The sequence below is a fragment of the Pleurodeles waltl genome, chromosome 11, assembly GCF_031143425.1.
Source record: "Pleurodeles waltl isolate 20211129_DDA chromosome 11, aPleWal1.hap1.20221129, whole genome shotgun sequence".
In the NCBI taxonomy this organism is placed as follows: domain Eukaryota; kingdom Metazoa; phylum Chordata; class Amphibia; order Caudata; family Salamandridae; genus Pleurodeles; species Pleurodeles waltl.
Window position 1 is genome coordinate 696,764,294 of NC_090450.1, and position 14,744 is coordinate 696,779,037.

The 14,744-nt window shown below is 43.2% G+C and overlaps 1 protein-coding gene across 1 annotated transcript in view; it reads right to left on the minus strand.

Annotated features, from left to right (window-relative positions):
- MYL7 (myosin light chain 7) overlaps positions 1-14,744 on the minus strand; it is a 35,855-nt gene that overhangs the window by 935 nt on the left and 20,176 nt on the right. Inside the window, exons 4-6 of the mRNA XM_069214253.1 lie at positions 12,742-12,846; positions 11,453-11,531; positions 3,662-3,710 (exon numbers count right to left, since the gene is read on the minus strand). Of these exons, the coding sequence (XP_069070354.1) occupies positions 3,662-3,710; positions 11,453-11,531; positions 12,742-12,846 (233 nt within the window). The remainder of the gene's footprint in view (positions 1-3,661; positions 3,711-11,452; positions 11,532-12,741; positions 12,847-14,744) is intronic.

Genomic DNA, 14,744 nt, shown 5'->3' on the forward strand with positions numbered 1-14,744 from the left:
GCGGTAGGGGGTGCCGCGGGGCCCCTGGGGGCCCCTGCAGTGCCCATGCCAATGGCATGGGCACTGCAGGGGCCCCCGTAAGAGGGCCCCACAAAGTATTTCAGTGTCTGCAAAGCAGACACTGAAATACGCGATGGGTGCAACTGCACCCGTCGCACCTTCCCACTACGCCGGCTCCATTCGGATCCGGCGTCCTCGTGGGAAGGTAGATTTGCCCTGGGCTGGCGGGCGGCCTTTTGGCGGCCGCCCGCCAGCCCAGGGCAAATCTCAAAATACCCTCAGCGGTCTTGTGACCGCGGAGCGGTATTTTGTCGGGGGAACATTGGCGGGCGGCCTCCGCCGCCCGCCAATGTTAGAATCACCCCCTAAATGTCTGTTTTCAGAGTTGGATAAGCTTACATAATCTGTCCCGTTCCAGCCACAGTTCCCTACCACCACTAATACTCATTGAAGGGTCCAGTCTCAGGCACCCGTCTGGGGGGGAGGGCACTGCATAGACAGGGACGAGTGCGTCCTAGCCAGTCGAGGTTGTTTGCCACTGGTGTCTTGGGGTCAAACTGACTGGGCTCTGCAAATTAGGCCAACTATAGACCCTTGTTGCAAATGGCTCTCAGGGTAATGAGGGCTAGCTGTCCAAAGTTTCTGTAGTAGGTAGTATGGGTGGCAACAGCTCAGAACTCAACAATCAAAAACATATAATAACATGTTTTCCATTCCAGTGCTGGTCTTGAAAACGAAAATATTTTAATAACATGGCAAAATGTAACACATAACTAGTTAAAGGGCCTCAACTACATAGTTGTGATTCGAATTATGACTCCCAAATACTTTTTTACACCTCTATGGCAACTTCACCATGTTCTAGGATCCTCTCTAGTATCTAGGGTGCTTCTACACAAGCATAGGTGCCTGCATATTTCACCACGTCTCAACGCAAGTGGAGTATTCCGTAGTTCAGTTCAACAGTTTGTCCCCGGATTGGGACTGTTTAAGTAACAGTCCGTGTTCGCTTTACAGAACAAGGTTTGTGGGTCTAACTCAGTCTTTCATGTGTGAGTCTCCATCAACTACTCACATTGCTGTGGTCATACAACACTAGTGGACTTTCTCTTGGTTGGCATTTTCAGCACCACTCCACTGACAAAACAGGACATTCACTCAGAATTAGAGCCAGGTTGGGTAAGCTGCATAGCTGGCCTGCTTGGCAGGGGGCCTTCCTGGCATATGGTTCCTCCAGGCTGGGATCTGGTGGGTGGTCATTGCGGCCAGTTGCAGCCTCTGGGAGGGGAGCAAATGTGGTGGTCGTCGGGCAGGTGGGGCTTCCCAGTTGGCTTCTGTGGCAGCAGTAGTTCTTCCACTGGATTCACTCTGAGTTGGCAGCACCAGGCCATTTGGGCATATGTGCAGGGCTTGATTTCTGTACACTGTCCACTGCGGGGTGATGTGATGAGAGAAAAAGAGACCCCTCAGAACAAGGTTGGCTCCAGATTTGCTCCAAAGGCTGGCCAGCAACCTCTGAGTGTTTCGCATCCTGGGAATATAGCTGGTGTTTCCTAAACAGTGTCTCCTCTGCAGAGCCAGGCACTCTTTTTTCCTCTTTGATCAGGCATGGTTCCGGGCGCTAGGCAGACCTTCACTTCTCCAGCAATTTGTACAGATTTCAGGTAAAGTCCCCCATACCCTGGAAGATTTATCATCATGGAGACACTAGTGCTTGCCACAGCAGCTCTGGAGTACGAGTACACTGTGGAGCACTGCCTTCATTGGTCAAGATCATCATGGAACTGGAACACAACAGGTGGTTTAGATCTCACTTTTATACACATTTTCAGACTGGATGCGGATCCACTGTCAAAGGTTTCAGAACCTGGTTGGGGTTGCTTGAAATGTCATTTTCAGGCTGCTCCTCAGACACAGCCCATGTGTAAAGTGATGCTGTCACAAGAGGTAGCAACGAGCCTGACTCCAAGCAGAAATATCTAAAACAAGGGCACAATGAAGTAGAGATCACTGCACCCCATCAGGATTCAGGAAGCAGTAATCAGGGGCAGATAAAGGGGAAGACCATTTCTAGAAATGTTCTCACTTTGAACAACAGAACCTACCATCCCACACCTCACTTTTACCTTCTACCAAATGGCAATGCTCAGGATGAACTAATGGCAGTTGTTTGATAAGAAAATCTTCATCGAATTTCTAAAGGCAACTCTGTCTTCCTCCTTCATCACTTCATTGTCTTAATCTATACCTTCTGGGCACAGGAATGTAGTTAATATCCATGAACTGGTGAAGGTACATCACATCTGTCCTGTGCCATGCTAAACCAAGGGCCATCCAGTTTGGATCCAACTGGTACCAGTATTCAGACCCATAATACACACAGACACCTACTGTGATACATGTGCTAATCACTCATTGCATGTACATGCACTCAACACACATGAAATGTCAGCGCTTAGTTCTATGAATCGCACAACACTTGATCTTTACATGAGGGGAGTTAGTGGACTATCCTCTCTCTGAGACAGAGAAAAAGGTCTTATCACACTACTGATTCACAAAACCTTAGCACACTGCAGACACAGCTTTGCATTATTCATACAGCACATGCACAGTAACCGTGCTTATATGAGGGCCTGCTTTGTGCACCCCTCCAGGTCACAGAACAGGTTCTGGACCTCGAACTACTAGCGAGAGACCCAGGCCTCTATGGATACACTAATTTAGTGTGATGACAAGGCCAGCAAAAAGACAGGATTCTGGTTTGACATACACTCAAGGACACAAGACAGGGGTACACACTTACTGACCAAGCAGGCTATATTCCTGTATTTTCTCTATTCCTCGCAGAACTGTTTTTCCTTGCTGTTAGAAAAAGCAACTTGTAAATGGTTCGCAAGTGCACATGCATACATGGGATAACATACAAGTATGACTCATCTGCTGATTGCCAGATGAAGAACCCTACTCAACAACTCACCAAGAACCTTGATACAAGAAGTAAGTGCAGCCATTTGTCTATGCAGCATTGTGTAGGCCTTTGGCTTTTGGACCATTCTGATGCGGTAAACTCCTTCGGCACTCGGTGCTTGTGGTCCCAGCTTGCAGCTCCTAGTACCCATTCCAAACCAGGTCTAAATCTACAGGAAGGGTGAGTATAGAAGAACTGTGGAGTTGGGGTTTGTAGTGTGCCACTGTTTGTCAACTACGATAGATCCAATGTCTGCATCCTAGACTTTATGCTTTACAGTTACCCATATCACCCTGATACCTTAAACAGCAGCATTTGCACCATGAGCACCTCCCACCCACCCAGTGAGACGTCCCATTTCAATTATGAGAACTGATATTTTGTCATTTAACATGGATGACCACTCCTGGAAATTTTGAACAATATTCTTGTGTAATTCAACGGCACCCCAGTTAGTCTGGTATATTCGAGGATCTTCCCCACTGCGCCATGTATACACATGCTATGGCCCTCAGGCTGGGGCGTCAAGGCTACATAGGTTCCATCACTGCCTTATCTCTGGTTAGACTTGTGTATCTCAGAACTCTACTGTAACCTGCCTTGATTATCTGGTTTTCCACTCCCTCAAGGATTTGGGTTATACTTGGCTTTTCCCCAAAGTCAATTCTGTAGTCTTTGACGCATGCTCACCTCATCTTCTGAAAACTTGTCTGCTTGGGTCATAAGAAGCTGCTTCAGCCTAGGAACAAAAGAGGAAGGTCATGTTCAGTACTGTTTGTTGGTAAGGAAGTGGTCTCAGACTCCACTACACCAGCACTTGGCATCTAGACAATGGGGGTTATTACAACTTTGGAGGAGGTGTTAATCCGTCCCAAAAGTGACGGTAAAGTGACGGATATACCACCAGCCGTATTACAAGTCCATTTTATCCTATGGAACTCGTAATACAGCTGGTGGTATATCCGTCACTTTACCGTCACTTTTGGGACAGATTAACACCTCCTCCAAAGTTGTAATTACCCCCTATGTTTTCATTCACATGTTAGACATTCAGCGGATCCTACCCCATCCATAAGGATTGGTCAAAGGGACCACCAGCCGGACACGTTATTATATCTTCCACAGACTTAGCTGACTTTTCAGAGATGTTTGACTTTCCTTTAGGCCACCCACCTCTGAGTGAAGGAGAAATTAACAGGAAGCAAGTAAGGAGATGAGTAAGGCAAGAATGAGCAAGAAAAGGAAGGCAACAGATAGGTAACACAAAAGGTTACGGAGAGACAGAGCAAAAGAGAAAGCAGTCCTACCTTGGCAGAAAAGGTGCTCATCGTGTATTCATCTACCTTGCCACCAAGCCACCAACGCAACAAGCTTTCTGTGCATCTTGATGCAAATCATGTTTCATGTACTTCCTAAATGTGCCTCCCGAATTACTAACAATTGCACAAGCGCTTGTGCGAAGCAGCAGTACACGATAACAGTAGCATAAGTTTTATCACTGATCAACTTAAACTCATTGCATAGGTAGTGTTAAATGCCTCGTAATTCATGGAAAGTGGGTGTGATTGAGCGGGCACAGACAATGGGCCTCACTCCACGCCAAGCGCATATTTACTTAAGACATCCAAAGTAGCATCCACGCACACTGTGTGGAAAAATAGTGTCAAATGAAACCGGGCGCAAACAAAAGACAAAAGTTATGACAAGTGAAATTACGGTATTTCTCAACATGTGATATTTCATGCAGTATATCTTTGACTTGCCGAATGCTCGTAATGCGTACTCCTGATTCACAAAAGCAAAGTTACAGTAGGGAGTAAGTTTACGACTTTCCCGGAGTTCACAAACTATGACTCCAAACGCTGTATACTTAGGTATGCAGAGTTGCCCACACGTTTTGCATCACTAGAAAACTTGCCACACAGTGCAGTTTGTAATTGAGACCCTCAGTACTTAATCTGTAGAAGAATAAATGCTGGGGCCAGAGTTTTTCTCAGAAGCCCACCGCCGGTGCTGCTGAATGCCAGGGTTTCTGTGGCTTCCAAGCCTTAATTTCACCTAATGCCTCTTTCATGCACCACTCTCCACACTCTGTCCCTTTATATCCAGTGGCAGCCGGCAGTTTTAGGAGGGAGGGGGGCGGGCGGGAAGCACATACACACACACACACACACACAAACACTCATTCTTTCACACACAGGCACGCACTTACAATTCAAACATGCACGCATGCACCAAACATTCATTTTAAAACATCACACACACTCATTCTTTCACACACGCAGAGCCATTAACACTCATAACCTTCAAACATGCACGCATGCACCAAACATTCATTTTAAAAGATCACAAACTAATTCTTTCACACACACAGGCACGCACATCCATTAACAGCACTCATAACACTCAAACATGCACGCGCGCACCAAACATTCAATTTAAAACATCACAAACACACACACTTACCTTCAGCCTCCAGGTTCCAGGAGGGTTGGGACTGCTCCCTTCCCTCATTGGCTGACCTAAGGTCCCAAGTCCCAGCCTCGTCACAGAGTGGGATGGGGTCAGTGAGACTGCTGACCCCACCCCACTCTGTGACGAAGTGTCACTGATTGACACTTGCCCTGGGCTCTTCAGGGCTTAAACCTGAAGCGCCCAGGGTGAGTGTCAAAGGGCGACGCTTTCCTCATCACCCAGGGGAGGGCCTTGAGGCTCCTTTGCTGAGTTCAGCTCAGGCAGCCAGGAGTGTGCGCAAATCGTGCATGTCTGCTCCTGGCTGCCTGAGCTGAACATGGAGAGTGTCTGTCAGGCTGGCATCTGTTCAGCCTGACAGACACTCTTCATGAGGGGCAAAAGGTGGGGGGGGACGTGGCCCCTCCACCCTAAAGGACGGGCCGCCACTGTTTATATCACTCTTGCAGGTTCTTTTCCATCCCTGATTTCTCCCTTTACAATTGTCTTTCTATTTTTCCCTTATCTCTCCCTTCATCGAGTGCTACCTTTCTGCCTATTTTTCTGGGTCAGTGTGTGATAATGGAAAGTAAGTCCCAGGTCCCAAAAATGAGTGCTGGTGGGACCCACCTGCAACAACAGTCTCTAATTAAGCAGTGGAACTGTGAGCTAAGCCTAGAGCAAAAACATGACCCAAAAATAATGCTCAATATTGCTACCCATGAAAGGTATGGCACCACTACTTGATGTTTAGTGTTTTAAATTTGAAGCTGCACTATTTTGGGTAACAAGCACCATGGGTATTTTTCAAGCAGCATTGGATTGTACGAAGATTAGAACATCTAAGCCACAGTGTTCATTATTCATAAACTCACTGACCATAATTATAATCAAGTTCACAATAATTATATAACAATATGCTAGTTAACTTCTGTGTAGCTTAACGTTGGATGTTGTTATGGCCTCTGGGTGCTGAGGGTTGTCTGGTGATAATGGCCTCCTATGGGTGGGAGGGCAGCAACTTAGAAGCTGGGTGAGGACGCCTGTACATGGCCTTCTGACATAATTATGATTTGAGACAACCAATTCAGTTAATGCTTGCATTTATGGGGGAAGACAAATTATGTGAGGATGGGTCTTAGGTTTAGTATCTATGTAGGTATGTATATTTGTGGTATTTTTATAGTGCGAACCAAACCAGAAGGCAGCGGAGCACTGTACAGGGTCAAAGACAAGCACGAATTCAACAAGTGATATGAGAGGTAGCTGTTTTGTAGACTGTTAATGTATTGTAATGTTCATTAAAGAGGTGCATTTCTACTCTTTCCTAAATTGGAGCAGCGTTGGGGGAGTCCTAATGGATATGGTAATGTTGTTCCAGATTGTGGGTGGATAGAGAGATCCGCTGCTTTGTTTTTTTCATTTTTACACTTTTTAATCCCCAGTCCGATGGTGTCTTGGCTGTAGGTGTGCTTGGAATGACTAGAGATGAAGAGCTTGCCTACAAGATAATCAGAGCTGGGGGAGTTGCTGGCCGGAATGGATTTGTTTTGATACAGCTGATTTTGAAGAAGGTTAGGCCTCGCAAGAAGAACCAATGGAGTTCTAACAGGATGCAGTGATGTGAGCATATAACTTCAGGCCCTGAATGAGGTTGCTCCAGGAAATTGGATGCGTTTAAGGGGTGCCAGGTTGGTGTTTGGGAGGCCACGGAGCAAGGCATTACTGCCAGAAGTATGAGTTTATCCAAAATTAATTTAGGGTACTGGAAAAAGGCTTGTATCCAGGCGTACTTTAATGTCCTTTAATCTTTCAGGGTGGTAGCAGTGGGATGGTGGCTGGGAGCTATGTAAGAATGCAGGTGGCACCATAGAGGTGGCTGCTGGTAATGATTTTGGCATATTTGGGTTGAGATTAGGTTGTTGGGCATCATCCAGTGATTTACTGCACGGAGGCATCTGCAGAAAGTCCATGATTAATCACTAGGGGGCAAATATTTTAATATATTGGTAGCAAAAAGTGGTTGAAAATTGTCCATCGACTTTTTGCGACACATATCTTATTTGGTGAACTCTCTCCATTGAGATGCACTATCTCCACGATTGTGGGAATGAGGGATGGGAGGGCTAGGGCCCACTCATGAGATTGATGTATGTCAGTTAATCTCAGGGAGAGGTGGGAAAGCAGGAGTATGTAATGTCAAATGTATGTCTGCACAAGTGGATCGCATAGTTAACGTCAGTGTCTGTCTTAAACCCAATAAAAACAAATGAAAACAAGCATTTTCAATGCAACAGGTCTCGCATTTGTTCGAGTTAGAGCTATTAGCGTTGTAAAGCAAAAAAAAAACACAGCGTGATCGCGCTATGTAAAATGCAGCGCGATCGCTCTGAGTGGAAAATAAACAGATAAAGTAGTCCGGACTCCAGGCTGAAAACATCGAGCCTCGTATGTTTTTGGTACTTTACCGGTGCTGTGTAGGTGGGCTGAACACCGGAAAAGGCATGACGTATGCATGCCTTTCACAAATGAAAGCAAGCGGATTTTGAAAGGCAAGCCCACAAACCAATGTAAGTGACTGACGTGGCATGGGTGTGGTTTGAAGCCCAAAGTGAGATTACAAAATGGACAGAGCACTTTGTGCTCGCCCATAAAAAATGAAGGGGGGACGATTCTCTGTATTAAAAACAGTGATGGTGAAATAAAGAACTGAACCAAACGACATACGAGAGATGTTTAAGATTTACTATGAGACTCGTTTTGGGACAAAACTAATGCAGAAAGACACATATCCTGAAGACATTACCTTGGGCTGGGAGGACTGTGTGCTGACGGAGCTATTCAACTCTCCGCTCACATTCGAGGATATTAAATTAGCTACCATGGTGCTTCCCAGTGGTAAGTGTCCCAGAAGGGACAGGTTGGCAATAGACGTTTATAAAAAATATGTGGACTTGCTAGCCCCTTCGCTCCAGGATGTATATAGTGAGGCACTGGAAAAGGGCACCCTACCTCCATATATGAGGGAGGCAGTACTGGTGGTCTCACTGAAGCAGGGGAGGAATTACTCAGGAATGCTCTTCCTATACACCACCGTCCTTACTGACAGCAGGTAACATTTTTGCCAAGATACTAGTGCAGAGATTGCAGCCTTTGATGCGATTGCTGGTATTACTAGAGCAGGCCGGGTATATTTCACAGATGTCAACAGTTTTTAACCTCCACACCCTCATGTCAGTAATGCATAGGATTGAACCCAAATTGTTAGAGTTGGCTGTTTGCTTAGATGCAGAAAAGTTTTTCGACACCATAGACACCATAGAGTACCCATATATGGGCAGAATGTCATCATCAGTAGTACTCGGAATGCTTAGAATTGACAATGATTACAACATGCCAGATATATAGGGGAACCAAACAGTTGTCTGTTATCACCGGTAATATTTGCCTTGGCTATAGAACCACGTGATTGCTGCATGCAAGAGCATCCTGGACAGCACGGGTCCCTTATAATCTCTCTTTATGCAGCTCCTGTCATGCTATATGTGAAGGAGGTGGTTTTGTTTGGTGGATTCTCTATACTCAAAGTAAACTGGCTTAAATCAATGATGTTCCAGGTGGTAGACAACATGGTCACTCCGACTGTGGTGTTCATCCTTTCTTGGTGCAAAGATAGGCTGAGATACTGAGGGATACATATAACGAGAGACATGATAGAATTAATCTAATGCAACTTTAAGGGTCGCTTTAGAATCCCTCAGAACCAGGGTGGAGAGGTGGGTAAAATTGCCTCTGTCGTTGTTGGGGAGGGTCTATATGATTAAAATTAATATTTTGCCACGGTTTTTATATATGTTTTTAAATGTTCCCATCTGGTTATCGCCACACTTCTTCAAACAACTGAGGCAGGTCTTGCTTAAATTAATATGGGCTGACAGACAGCCTCAAGTGCGCTGGGAGATCCTGACGGGACACTGAGGGGCGGGGATCTGCAGTTCCTGACTTTGCACATACCTGGATGCACAGGCATACTATATTAAATACTGGATCGATCATACTTCCACACTGAGCATTTTAAATTCGAACTGCCTTCTTTTGTACAAAACACCTTCTTGGCAGAGCCGGGGATCCCTCACAACCTACGGCGGATTAGGTAGCTACTACCTGGTTATGCCTGGCGATGGCTGTCCACCTCAATAGGGCCTGCTGCTCCTTAGTACCCTGTCTTACCTAGGCTAGATAACGAGCTTCTGCTACTAACTAAGGACAAGCAGTGTATAAAAGTATTAAAGAGTTTAGGATGGCAGAAGATGGATGACCTGCTCACTAGTGGTTCATTCTTAATACAACAGGAATACAAGGAAAAAGGTGGTCGCTCTGCACTGGAAATAATGACATATACCAGGCTTCCTGCCGAAATCGATGCTTTGTGTAACGAGTTTCCCAACCCTCCAGTTGAGTTTGAAATGATGGTAAAGTATATAGTAAGAGAGGAGGGAAGGGGCTTGGTATAGTTTTTGTCACTGCCGAATACGTTAGACAAAGCTCAACTCCAGTGAGAAACGTCCCTGGGAGAGGCAATCTAGGGCAACAGCTGAGCCTACTGTTGTGCACCGGTCAAAGGCATCCCATTCACATATAAACACAAACTGATGCATTTCAAATATGTACATCAGACTTACTATACTCCGGGATGTATGTCCAAGTTTGGATCACAGGGTGGGGTGAAATGTACGATATGTGCGCTTGAATCTGCTTCGTTCATAATTATGTCTTAGTCATGCATCAGACTGCTGAACTATTAGCAGTGCATTTTCAAAAAAATAATGAAATGACAGAGCTGCAACTAATCCCTGAACCTCAGATGGCATTGCTGGGAGAAATGTGTGACTTTAATTCTACTATTAGCTGAGCGCAGGATGGTAATGGTATGAATGCAAAATAAAACGCCTACCATTGATCAGTGGTATTCTGATATTGTTCATTGTTGCAACGAGGTGGAATTATTTAGTGAGGAGCAACATCCTAGAGTATGGAAGCGAGATTCCTGGTCACCCTTTTGAGCAAATGTGATGCCACAGATAGATTTGGAGGAGGTAGAAAATGTGAGCCCGAAGATGGATAGACCTTCCTTGCACAGCAAAGAGTCTAACGCTAAGGAGAAAATGTAATGGCATTAAAACATACTCTGAAAGACTAGACGTTTGTGATAATGTACCTACAAGATGGGAAAAAGGGAAATTAAGCTATATACAAGAGATGGAGTAAAGTCCTGTGCATTGTTGTCAATCAAGATGCGCCCTAGTCACCCTTTAAATGTATGATAATATTGGAATAATGATGGATACTGTGATGCTGCAAAATATGTTGTTTCTTTTGAGAAAACATAAAACAAACTTGGGAAAAAAAGTAAGTGAATGGGCAATTCCAAATGGCAGAGAATAGTCCTTGTAGAATCCTCAGAAGCATGTCACAGCTAAAGGCATCTGTACTAATTCCTCTAAATAACACAGCATACAACACTGTAAGAGAAGATTACAGATTTGGACTCGTTGCCAAGTTCAACTCAAAGGACTACTGAACATCCAGGAACAATTCTTGGCCTAGTGCTACTAGGAGTTAAAAAAACACATAATCAGGCTTCCCATCATAAGCATATCCCCACTGTTACAAATTGTCTAAGAAATGCACTTGAGTAGGTAATAATTCTAAATCTAGCCTCCAGCTCGAAATCCTGAAAGCAAACATGTCCATGACTATAAAGTAGGTTGTCTTATCGAAAGCACAAAAACTTTGGAACTGTCTACCTGAGGGACTGAGATGCGACCAAAGTCTGGAGGACAATGTTGTTTACCTAGAGTATGACAGACTGTTTAAAGGCAATGGAGCCAGGAGAGGTAGGTCATAGTTCGCATCCACTACTTTGTAAGTGTAAGTTATGATAAGCACAGCGTTTTTTCTCTTCTAGTGCAGACAGACCGTGCCATCTATATCGCTTCTCATTACATGTGATGTACTCATGTTACTCACTCATCTTTGTGTACATGACCGGTACCATTGGGGTCCAACAATTTAAATGCATTGACAATGGTATCTTCAGGGTCTGCACCTGTGGGGGGGGAACAGAAATGTTGTATCAAGAACTAAATTGAGACACCTACCTAATTCACCCCAAACAGTATGCTGTTTACAAATGGCCTCATCCTTAACAACCCTGCCTCAGCCATTTCTGATCAAGGAAGATGTCTTTGGTTTCCACTTCTTGGGAATTATTGCAGTTGTGTAATCTGTAGGCGACCTTTGCTGGGTATCGAATTAGGTGACTGATCTTTACTTCACCCATTTCCTTCATCTGGCATTTACTAAGACTGTTTTTCCTGTGTTATACTATCACCTAGCATCAAAAACACAGTATCTTTTGAGGGAAGTATAATCCAGTATTAGGTTTATAAAACTATGTCTAAGTAACTTACAATAATGCTTCATTCAAATACATCTAAATAATTAATGTCAATCAAAAAACGTTAGTAAATGCCTGAATTAAAATTAATTGAATATATTTCAATAGTATTTGTGGTTAGATGTGTCAAAAATATTAAATTATTGGATAAAATTAAATAAAAAATAGATATATAAACTGTATAAAAGTATATTAGTATTGGAGTTAGAATAATATTTACAATAAACCTGATCTAATTGAAAGTTAATTACTTAAATTTAAAAAAGGTCAAGTTATTTCCATTAAATTATTTGAAGTACATTCACTGTAGGGTTAGCATTAGAGTACAATAGAGTAATTAATTATATTACATTAATAACAAAATAAGGCTAGAGCTTAGGGTTATTATTTATTACACAAACATTTCATTGATGCTCAGGGTTCGTGTTGGTGTTAGACTAAAGTAACTTGTTAATGGAATAAAATAAAAACATTGCTTGGGCGAAATAAAAGAAGGAACAAGTAAAGGATATGAAGTTAAAGTAGTCAAAGTAGTCAAAGAAAGAACATAAGCCACATTATGATTGCATCCGGGATATGTGTCTGCTGGGGTCTTTCTCTAAAGCATTATCCCAAGCTTCTGAAATCAGTGCAGCCATATGAATAGCTCTGCTGTATAAGACCTACATTTGTACTATCAATTTAAAATAATAGTTATTTCTGATGTCTAACGTGATTATGTTAACCTATAAAATGTCTGCCTACTTAGGAATATCTTTGCTGTTTAATCCTAAAATGGTGAACTCTGTGCAACCTAAACACGTATAAGTGTTTCTAGAGGATCACTCCGATGTCTGAGACGTGCAGATCGCTGGCTTACCACTGAGCTTCTCGCCAAACAACGTCAGGAAGACAGTGAAGTTGATGGGTCCCTTCCCCTCTTTCAGCATGTCCTCTAGCTCCTCATCCTTAAAATTCACTTTACCTGCAGGAAAGAGCCAGCAAGCAATCACTGTCTGTTCAGTCTTTTTACAAGTTTGTTTATAAAACAACGCAAAAGCTGTGTAATGTATTAACAAGGCAGGCCACCTCAGTGGATCTTACACCAAACCTCTTCATTGCCACCCATCACCTGCAAGGAAAAACTAGGAACAACTACAGAACTTTGGAATGGCCACACATCATCATCCAAGCGTTAACAACTTAAGTGTTTCGTGCTGCTCAACACCAGATAATTATTCCTGTAGGTATATGTGTTTTGAGTACTTTAGTTCATTTTGAATGCTTGACAGCGTTAGTATTTTTTTTATTTCTGATGTTGTGTACATTGCTAACAGGGGATAGGTTCTTGTTGCTGCTATCGCAATGCGGTCACCTCAGCGCTGGCTAATAGCCACATAAACCCAAGTTGTTCACGTCGCAATCTGCATCATTTGATAATGAATGGCAAGATGGCCACAATAGTGCTTGATGATGTCAGGGTGTACACATCTCTGCACTGACCAGTCAGAAGAGAGAAAACACACAATGCTCGAAATCACAATCACGTCCCCATTCTTTTTGTCTTGGTAATTTTTATTTTCAGTCATGTTTTTTTACCAACAGTGTTTCATTACATTATAGTGGTCGCTGTCCCTGTACTTGCCAATACCTACACAGTAAGTAACAAGCTTTAAACCGCTTGGTGAATTCTAAATGAGAGCTGCTTGTCGCTGATCAGTAGAGAGGAAGCTCTGTTCAATATTCTTTCATGTGGTAAAAAAAGCTCCTAAGGCAGAGTGAAACCAATCATTCACACTGACATTTATGCCAAATCTAGTGTTTATGATTGTTAAGCCTTTTGCTGCCGGTGTATTACGTTTTGGAAAATGTCTGCAAGGTCACTTAGGCATAAATATTTTTACTACAATTTAGCCCTTTTTCTGTTCAATGTGCATATGTGTATGTGTGTGTTTGTGTGTGTATATATATATATATATATATATATATATATATATATATATATGTATATATATATATATATATATATATATATATATTCATATATATATATATATATATATGTATATATATATATATATATATATCACTGAAAAAAACAAAGGTTAAAAGGATGTTATAGTTATTTTCTGAATTTACACACACAAAGCCATAGAAATTCAGCAGTTATAATTAAGGTTAACTCCAGTAACTATAACGCGTGCCCTAAGGTAATTATAACTCGAACCCCCGCCATGCAGTTTTCTCATCAATAATTTTATTGCAAATGTTGCAGTGATAATGTCAATAATGCCATAGAATGTGTCATACGTGATGTATTATATGGAATAATTAGCTGTGCGTGGCAAGGGTGCAAGTTATAGTTACCTCAGGATGCAAGTTTTTGTTACTTGAATTAACCATAACTGCTGAATTTCTATGGTTTTGTGCAAGTTAGCACACACACCTGTAAATATAGCCAGTGCCATGCACGGCCGAAGGTCCAGCGGCCAACCCTCCTGAATGCACCCATACCCAAGCTGCTCACGGCCATTAGCCGTGCGCAGCATTGGGTTGGATGCAGTGGGTGCTTTTTTTTCCATTTTTCTCTGTATCTGTGGATCCGCCGCAGGTGGATCTGCGGAGGATCCTCGTCGCTATATATCTATAATTTTCAACCCTAAGTAACTCTGAAGCTACGGAGCAGATTTACACCACATCACAAAACGCACAATCTGTGTCCCAAGATCTAGCTTCCTGCCCACTTTGGTGTAATTCCATTCAGCGGTTCAGGCTGTAGGTGTGTCTAAAGACCCTGAGGGAAAAAGCATGGGGAAAATGCATTTTGGGACCTTCCCCATTTTCTCAGCCCACGCTTGACGGGTCACCCTGACATTTCAAATC